Source organism: Pantherophis guttatus, chromosome 4, assembly GCF_059756535.1.
Source record: "Pantherophis guttatus breed Tessera chromosome 4, ASM5975653v1, whole genome shotgun sequence".
Taxonomy (NCBI): Eukaryota; Metazoa; Chordata; class Lepidosauria; order Squamata; family Colubridae; genus Pantherophis; species Pantherophis guttatus.
This window is the reverse complement of record NC_142066.1, coordinates 6982271-6991793: the sequence shown is the minus strand read 5'-3', so window position 1 is coordinate 6991793 and position 9523 is coordinate 6982271. Positions and strand designations below refer to the sequence as shown.

The 9523-nt window shown below is 38.8% G+C and overlaps 1 protein-coding gene across 1 annotated transcript; it reads right to left on the bottom strand.

Moving 5' to 3' along the window:
• Positions 1-1121: 1121 nt before the first annotated feature.
• On the bottom strand, positions 1122-7621 carry LOC132709832 (vomeronasal type-2 receptor 26-like). The gene is made up of 3 exons (XM_087892336.1): positions 7451-7621; positions 4392-4518; positions 1122-2135 (listed from the first exon to the last, which is right to left on the bottom strand). The coding sequence occupies exons 1-3, from the start codon at positions 7619-7621 to the stop codon at positions 1237-1239; spliced, it is 1197 nt and encodes a 398-aa protein (XP_087748462.1). The 3' UTR covers positions 1122-1236.
• Between the last annotated feature and the right edge of the window lie 1902 nt (positions 7622-9523).

The window sequence follows — 9523 nt, the reverse complement described above, 5'->3', positions numbered from 1 at the left end:
AAATTTTTATTTTTATCCAATATTTTTTAATTTTTGGGCAAAGCCATCAGACATGAAAGAAGGTTCCCTGTGCTTGCTTGCATTTCCAACACGTTGGATTAAGGTTTGCATACATCCTCGCCAATCTCGCAGGGGCTAGATACCATCTGTACCACATATTGTAGTGGTTCTCCTTATATGCTACGGATTTTGTTATTCTATAGTTGGTTTCCCATACTCTTTCCCATTCTTCTAATTGTATATTTTTGCCAATGTTCCTTGCCCAAGCTATCATTTGTCCTTTAACTAAATTTTCTGCTAGGTCAAATTCTAATAAGTATTTGTATATCTTTGAAATCAAATTTCCATCCTTAGTTCCTAATAATTTGTCTAGTCGGTTGGGATTTATGTCGATTCCTCCTTCCTCATTTCTTTATTGTATCTAGTTTGTATTTGTAGGTAGGGCCGCCAATCTATTTCTATGCCTTGTTCCCTGAGTTCCTGCCGTGTTTTTAATCTTCCTTGGAGGTCCAGTAATTCTTTGTATCTTATTAATTTATGGGGGTCTAGTGTGTTGGGGTGCATGAAACTTTCTCTGAAACTTTCATTGCTACCTCAGCAAATTATAGTCTGCAACTTATTTCCTGAGTGCTGGTTCTTTTGTTGTTGGTTGTCCCAAAAGTGATTTTTCAAAAGGCAACTGGACTTTCTTTGCTTTTGTTCAAAGACATTTTACTTCTCATCCAAGAAGCTTCTTCCATTCTTGGTCAGAGTCAGAACCAAAGAAGCTTCTTAGGTGAGAAGCGAAATGGCTTCAAGGACATTTAGCTTTTTAAAAATTAATTCCTATATTTTGTTTTATTGTTGTAAACTGACTAGAGTCACTGTGAGCAAGTAGGTGGCTATATAAATTTTCTACATAAATAAATAAGTAAAATGCAAACATTGAACATGATTTGATTCAATATCTCTAATCTTCTAACAAAACAACTGAATTTTCAATGTCTTTCAATCTTTGGGTGTTGAAAGAAGAAGGTGTTTAATTAAAGTATCTTGGAGAATGATTGCAAATGCAGCAGCATGAGCATTTCTTTTGCAACTGGCAACTATAATAAATCTTAGTTGTCAGGATAATCCTCCATCAATCCTCTGTTGTCAGAATTAAGGACTTCTATATGTCTCCTATGGACAGCAAACAATCCTTCTTTCTTTTTTTTCGTGAGCAATTTCTCAAAGCCAGAAATATTACACCAAGTGTTAATTCCTCTTTATCAGTTGCTCCCTGTGGTTGAGGTCAGGCCGTACAACAATGATGTAGCACTTTGGCAAGAATATGCATCCCAGTAATGCAGCACTGGAGGACAAGATGGAGAAGACCTCCACAGCTACCATGGCTTTGCCTTTTGTGCTCAGATAGGCTGGAAAGAAGGAGATCCACACACTGCAAAAGGCCAACATGCTGAAAGTGATGAACTTGGCTTCATTAAAGCTGTCAGGTAATTTACGGGCAAGGAAAGCCCCAATAAAGCTGGCAATGGCCAAGATACCCATGTAGCCCAAGACACAGTAGAAGAAGAAAGCTGACCCCACATTGCACTGTAGAATTATTTTTGGGTGCACTGAGTGCTTGTCCAACTCAGGGAATGGGGGAAATGTTGACAACCAAACAATACAAATACATATTTGGATGATAGAGCATGAAAGTACAATAGAAAAGGCCAATCTTTTCCCCACCCATTTCCTCATCTGAGATCCTGGTTTAGTGGCCATGAAGGCAACAACCACAGTGATGGTTTTGGCCAGTACACTAGAAATGGCAACTGAGAAAGTGATGCCAAACATTGATTGTCGGAGAAGGCAGGTGACCTTGCCAGGTTGGCTGAGGAAGAAGAAAGAGGAGAGAAAACAGAGGAGAAGAGAGACCAGGAGGGTGTAGGTGAGGGACCGGTTGTTGGCTTTGACAATGGGGGTATCCCTGTGCTTGATAAATGTTCCAATTACCCAAGATGTCAAAAAGAAAAAACAAAGAGCTGCTGAGACTAAACCAATTCCTAAGTTTTCTTCAAATGTTAGAAAGACCAGCAGTTTCAGGTTACATCCATTCTTTTCTTTATTTGGATAATGATCTTCTGAACATTCAGAGCAATCTTCCATATCTAGAAGGAAAATCAAGGAATTTGACATATTATTCAAATTACAGTCTGAACGGGTGACAGTTGTTATTCGTTTTCAGTTCTTTCCACTGGTTACCAGATGGATCGTGTTTCTATGAAAATTCCATTTTTCCTCAAATGGAAAATTTAGGATTGGCATAACAGCAAGCAGAAATGGAAGGACAATTGTTCTTTGAAATGCAACCCTTTGTATGATTTTAAAATTTATTACAATGTAGGCAATTTGGACTTTTCCCATTTTTTTCCAAAATGTGGAAAAGAAAACCGTGAGGATATATGTACGTCTCAAGTAACATAATGTATTGACAAAGTTTGAAACCTGAACAACAGAATGTGAGTCACAGCTATAAAAATGAATATTCATCTTGAAGAAGACGTAAAAGTATTAGTTATGTTCACGCTAAGGTAATGTATTACAGTTTGCTTAAATGAGAATATAGAATAACAGAGTTGGAAGGGACCTTGGAGGTCTTCTAGTCCAACCCCCTGCCCAGGCAGGAAACCCTACACCACTTCAGAGAAATGGTTATCCAACATCTTCTTAAAAATTTCCAGTGCTGGAGCATTCACAACTTCTTCAGGCAAGTTCTTCCACTTATTCATTGTTCTGTCAGGAAATTTCTCCTTAGTTCTAAGTTGCTTCTCTTCTTGATTAGTTTCCACCCATTGCTTCTTGTTCTACCTTCAAGTGCTTTGAAGAATAGTTTGATTACCTCTTCTTTGTGGCAGCCCCTGAGATATTGGAACACTGCTATCATGTCTCCCCTAGTCCTTCTTTTCATTAAACTAGACATACCCAGTTCCTGCAACCATTCTTCATGTGTTTTAGCCTCCAGTCCCCTAATCATCTTTGTTGCTCTTCTCTGCACTCTTTCTAGAGTCTCAACATCTTTTTTACATTGTGGCAACCAAAACTGAATGCAATATTCCAAGTGTGGCCTTACCAAGGCATTTATAAAGTGGTATTAACACTTCATATGATATTGATTCTATCCCTCTGTTTATGCAGCCCAGAACTGTGTTGGCTTTTTCGGCAGCTGCTGCACACTGCTGGCTTGTATCTAAATGGTTGTCCACTAGGACTCCAAGATCCCTCTCACAGTTACTACTATTAAGCAAGGTACCACATATACGGTACCTGTGCATTTTGTTTTCTTCCCTAAATGTAGAACCTTACTTTTTTCACTGTTGAATTTCATTTTGTTAGATAGTGCCCAATGTTCAAGTCTGTCAAGATCCTTCTGTATTTTGAGCCTATCTCCTAGAGTGTTGGCTATTCCTGACAGCTTGGTGTCATCTGCAAATTTGATGAGTTCCCCATCTATCCCCTCGTCCAAGTCATTGATGAAGATGTTGAAGAGCACTGGGCCTAAAACAGAGCCCTGGGGTACTCCACTGCATACTTCCCTCCATGTAGATGCAGTTCCATTGAGGACTACACGTTGAATGCAGTTGGTCAGCCAGTTATGAATCCATCTGGTGGTGATGCTGTCTAACCCACATTTTTCTACTTTTCACAAATTCACTTAATTATTTAGTGTATGGTGATGTTACATTAGCCAGGAGACTATAATGCTAATATAACAATTAGTTTGGCTGCCAAAGATTCCTAGCCATTTGGTTCACACTTGTATGTTTCCAAAATGCAGCATAGGGAGTGAACTAGCTCTGCATCAGAAAGAAAGTTGAGTGGTCTTGGCTGCAGCATCATATGGGGCTCTCTCCCACCACCAAAGCTGCCTCGCAAATGGGCATTGCAAATGGGAAGTGCAATGCCAGCAGCATTCTATGAGTCCACATGAAGTGTCAGCTTGTCTTCCCACCGAAGTGATACCTATTTCGTTACATTGGCATCCTTCAGTCTCAAGAGACTATGGTATCGTGCTCTGGAAAGAGGTCCTAAAACAGCATCTAGTGTGACTAAAAAGGCCAATTCGAGAGTGGCAATCCCTTCCACACTGAGGGCAGATACATTCTGTCCCCTGCCCAGCCCCCAGATTTCGCTGGTTCCGGGACTGCCCTTTTGCCTCAGCCTGCTGAACAAGTGTCTATTCGAATTGGAGAAGGCCATGCTGCATCTTTAGCCTCCAAACTGAACAATCAGAGGTCAAGGTTTCCCAGAGTAGATAAATAGGTACCCAGTTTCCTAGTCACCTATTTATCTACTCGTATATAACACCGCTCCTCTTCGTTTGCTTAAATCAACCTAATGAAAACTTCCTAGATTGTCTAACCTACCCTTTTGATTTGAAATCTTCCCTTCTGGACATGGAACACAGTCATAGCAACAGAATTGTTTTCCTTCAGTCTCCTTCTTCCAGTATCCAGGGGAGCAATGGTCATTACACAGAGAAATTGGAAGAACCTGGTGATAAAGATAAAAGATTCTTGCAAAGGGAGATTTTTTTAAAAAACCCATTTATTAATCCTGCAGGATCTAATCTGGGACAGTCACCGGGACCAAAGGTTGACCGGTGACCAACTCAGAGTAGATTCTTCAACATTATCTTGGGTCATCTTCATTCGTGAGTTATTAATCACCCTCTTTTATTGGGGTAAATAATTCTTTACTTCCCAAAGGGCAAGTGAATATTAACTAGCAGGATTTATATTCTACATTAAAAGTTGTTGAAATTACAATGATGACGAAAAGGGCCTCTTTGAAAAAGGCAAGATGGGTAAATAAATATGCGAGATGACAATGTTATAAAAATAAGGTAACGTCCATAATTTGAAAGGTAATTGCAACCAAAAGAAAAAGCAGACTTTTACATTGTAAGATCATTTTGTCAATTTGATCAATGCTTGATCCTGGGCCATATTTGTTCAAAGTATGCCATTTTTTTCTTACAAACATAGAAATTAGATTTCTAAAGAGGCTTTGCTCAATATGGTTTAAGAAACCAAGGTCTCTGTTTGGGATCATAATAGCTCAAGATACAGTCCATTAAATGAGTCCATGCCTGATTAAAAGCTGGGTGCCAGACAATCAAATCTTCCTCAATCAATAATCCGTTGCCTTTTGGAGAACTCAGATCTATTCTTCCAATTCTAACTCTTTGAAAAGACCGATTGGGAAATGTGATGAGGTTAATGATATCAAATCCACCCATTACTTCCCCTTTTTCATTCAGGGAAACTTTCTCTCCAGCCGAATTGTTAAAAGAAATGCCATGTAGAAACGGATGGAGCTATGTGAAAGAGAATTTAAAAAGAGAGAGAGAGTTGTAAGGCTAATATAGGTAGTCCTCTATTTACAACAACTTGTTTAGTGACTATTTGAAGTTGCAATGGCACTGATTTATGTCCATTTTTCAAATTTGTGACCTTTGTCACCTTTTGACAAGCAAAGTCAACGGGGAAGCCAGGTTCCCTTTACAACTCTATTACTTAACAAGACAGTAGTTTCTTGACTACTGTCAATGATGAAAATGTAGTTTCAACACTGATCCGCTGTTAGATCCCTACCGAGCAAATAGATCGACAGATGATGCTGTTAATATGTCTCTGCACTACATTCTACAACATCTTGAATCTCCAAAGACCTATGCAAGGGTCATAGGTCTTTGGAGGGTCCTCTTTGTAGACTTCAGCTCAGCATTCAATACCATCGTTCCAGATATTCTTCTAACTAAACTAAATCAGCTAGCTGAACCTGACCACAGTTATAAATGAATCATAAGCTTCCTAACAGACAGGAAGCAGCAGGTGAAGCTAGGCAAAATTACATCAAATACCTGCACAATTAGCACAGGAGCCCCCCAGGGCTGTGTGCTCTCTCCACTTCTCTTCTCTCTATGCACCAATGACTGCATCTTAAATGATCCCTCTGTTAAAATACTGAAGTTTGCAGATGATACAACAGTGATTGGTCTCATTCAGGACAATGATGAATCTGCATACAGACGGGAGGTTGAACAACTAACCTTGTGGTGCAACCAGAACAATCTGGAACTAAATACACTAAATACACTCAAAACCGTAGAAATGGTGGTGGATTTTAGAAGAAAATCTCCTATACGACCACCTCTTACAATACTAAACACCACAGTATCAATAGTAGTGTCCTTCAAGTTTCTAGGTTCTATCATATCAAGACTTAAAATGGACACCTAACATCAAACACATCATCAAAAAAGCTCAATAAAGGATTTTCTTTCTGCACCAACTCAGAAAGCTCAAACTGCCCAAAGAACTGCTGATTCAGTTCTACAGAGGAATTGTTGAGTCTGTCATCTGCACCTCCTTAACTGTCTGGCTTGGCTCTGCAGCCCAACAAGACAGACACAGACTTCAGAGGATAATTAGAACTTCAGAAAAAACCATGGCTACCAACCTGCATTCCATGGAGGACCTGTATCCTGCATGAGTCAAAAAGAGGGCTGTGAAAATATCTACAGACCCCTCACATCCTGGACATAAATTGTTTCAACTCCTACCCTCAAAAGGATGCCATAGGGCTCTGCACACCAGAACAACTAGACACAAGGACAGTTTTTTCCTGAATGCCATCACTCTGCTAAACAACTAATTCCCACAACACTGTCAAATAATTTACTAAGACTGTATTACTATTCTTCTTCTCTTCTTTACTAGTATCTATCTCTTCCCACTTATTACTGTAACCATGTTGCTTGCATCTTTCAATTATATTGTTTTTATTTGTTTCCTAGTACGATTTGATAGCTTATTAGTAACCTTGACTATCACTAAGTGTTGTATCTTTTTATTCTTGATGAATATTCTCCTTATGTACCCTGAGAGCATATGCACCTAAGACAAATTTCTTGTGTGTCCAATCACATTTGGCCAATAAAGAATTCTATTCTATTCTATTCTATTCTATTCTATTCTATTCTATTCTATTCTATTCTATTCTATTCTATTCTATTCTATTCTATTCTATTCTATTCTATTCTATGCGAACTGGATTTCATAAGCAGAAAATATGAAGACTTTCTGCTATAGGTTCAATTGGTAATTCTATATCAAATTGCTCATTGAAATAAAAGAAGTGTCCAATGTAGAGAGAATACCTGCCAAGGCTGCAGAGGGGGAAGGTCAGTTTTTTTACCCATCATTGTTTTTTTCTTATTGAACCCCGACATGAGTAGAGCCTGCAAAGCATGAGCCACAGCATAAACAGCATTGTAGACACTGTAGCTGTGGCCAGTCATTTCCATTTCAAACACGGGCCCAGGAAGATCCTCCAGTTTCTTTTCCACTGGGCACTGCCTATTGGACATTTCTTGTAATTCTGATTTTGAGAATGAACAATCAAATGCTTGTTCCCAAACGTCCTGCAGAAACCCATCTCTGCAGCCTGAATGAGGTTTGATGGTCTGAAGAAACTCCTTGAAACCTACAACTGCTGTTGAATGAACCGTGAAGGAAAGAGCCCCATGGAACATCTGGAGATCCCACATGATTTGAAAGCCGGAGAGCACAAAATCAATCTGTGCAGTCATGATCCACACCCTTCTAAATAATGCAGTTTGCTTGTTTTCAGGATCTGCTACAAACATGATAGCCCTGAGCCACATAATTGTCAGTGATTCTCCGTAGACAAGAAATGCAGTGGTGTTGCTATTCCTCAAATTAATGATAATATTTGAGACTAGATGATAAAGTTCACCAAACTGTTCTATGTGGATTAGTTGTGAAAGCCTTTCTACGAACGATGAACAGATTCCATTTTGTGAAAGTATGGGCTGCATTTTCTGTAAGAAACGTTCTCCATTGTTGTTATCTATAGTAAAAATCCCAATCCACGTCCATCTGAAATGATGAAGCAGTTGAATAATTCCAATGTATTGATGGTCCTCTTTTGGGACCATGAAATAAAGTGAAGAGCGTTTGCTAGTCTGAAACTCTTCTTGGGCTAATGAGCCATATGTCAGCTAAAATAAAGCAGAATAATACTCTGTTGAGTCATTAGCTCAAATCTGGATCTAGTTTTCCTGTAAAAAAATATCTAAAGAAGGCATTTTTCCTCTATTTCTTTTGAAATATTAAGATAGAATGGAATTTCTAGGAATTATTTCAAACACATTATAATAGTTCAATTGTTTGAACAGGACCAGGAAGTACTACATTCAGTTTTTTTCTTTATTTATGGAATGTCCCAGGATGCATACCAGGGGTGGGATTCTACCAGTTCAGACCAGTAGTTCCCACTTCGTGCCAAGAGCGAACCAGAGAGTGAGAGTGAACGAAGTGCGCACTCAGCAAACTGGTTGTCCAACCAGTAGGATCCCACCCCTAATATGTACTTCTAGGAGCGGTATTGTAATTTCAGAAAAGAGTGCTAAGTATTATATCTCAAGATTGGCAGAACATCTTAACATCTGACTTGCAGTAATTATGCCATAAAAACATGGTACAGAATTTTTTGCTCCATATTGACCTGTGGAATCTTGTAGAAACCTACAACTTCAGCTATATTAGATGATGTATCAGAACCTAATCCTCCAATGATGGCCATCAGATTCTTCTGGCTATCACATTTGTAATTAGGAACAAATTCCTGGGATTTGAAAAGGAGGTCCAGAGTGGTGCGATAGGTCATCCTTGGATTCTGGTAACTGTCATAGATGTGGAACCCAAGAGTGACGTTAGGTAAGATCTGGGGGTCTTCATTGATCTCCTTCACAGCAAAGGCCAAGGCAAGGATGTGTTGGTAGAATTTGGTCGTTACACTGCAAATAGATTAAGCACACCTTTTCAAAATAATAATAATAATATTTAATGATTTTCCAAATAATTTTGGTATGGTATTGTTTGTAACTGATTACGGGAAAACTTGTTTCTGTCTGAAGTATTAAATAATTTTGTAATCAGTGCAAATATATTTTGCACACATTTTTTGTTCCTTTATATTTTTCGAGAAAGTTACTCATCGTTAAGCGTACTATATTAATTTCTGAGCTCATTCAGTGCTCAGTTTAAACTAGAATGTTGGCTTGGTTTCTCTGTTGATTTAGTTTTCTAGGCACGTTACTGAATTAGAAAGAATTATAGATTAAGGGTGAGCTTCCCTCTAAACCCATAGATCTTGTTCATCTGAATCTGCTCAGTTCTGAAGGAATATTACATGAGTGATCATAATTTTTAGTTCCCCCAGAGTCAATATCCATGATGTGTGTGCACTATACTTCCACCTCTTACAATACTAGACAACACAGTATCAACAGTAGAGACCTTCAAATTTCTAGGCTCTATCATATCTCAAGACCTAAAATGGACACCCAACATCAAAAACGTCATCAAAAAAGCACAACAAAGAATGTTCTTTCTACGCCAACTCAGGAAGCTCAAACTGCCCAAGGAGCTGCTGATCCAGTTCTACAGAGGAATTATTGAGTCTGTCA

What these genes read in the sequence shown, in the direction of transcription:
- LOC132709832 (XM_087892336.1), bottom strand. Translation starts at nt 7,621, where the DNA reads ATGACTGCACAGATTGATTTTGTGCTCTCCGGCTTTCAAATCATGTGG. An exon ending in GAGATGGGTTTCTGCAGGAC is followed by an intron (nt 4,519 to 7,450) that starts GTTTGGGAACAA and finishes CTTTATCACCAG; the next exon opens with GTTCTTCCAATTTCTCTGTG. An exon ending in GAAGATTTCAAATCAAAAGG is followed by an intron (nt 2,136 to 4,391) that starts GTAGGTTAGACA and finishes TTTTCCTTCTAG; the next exon opens with ATATGGAAGATTGCTCTGAA.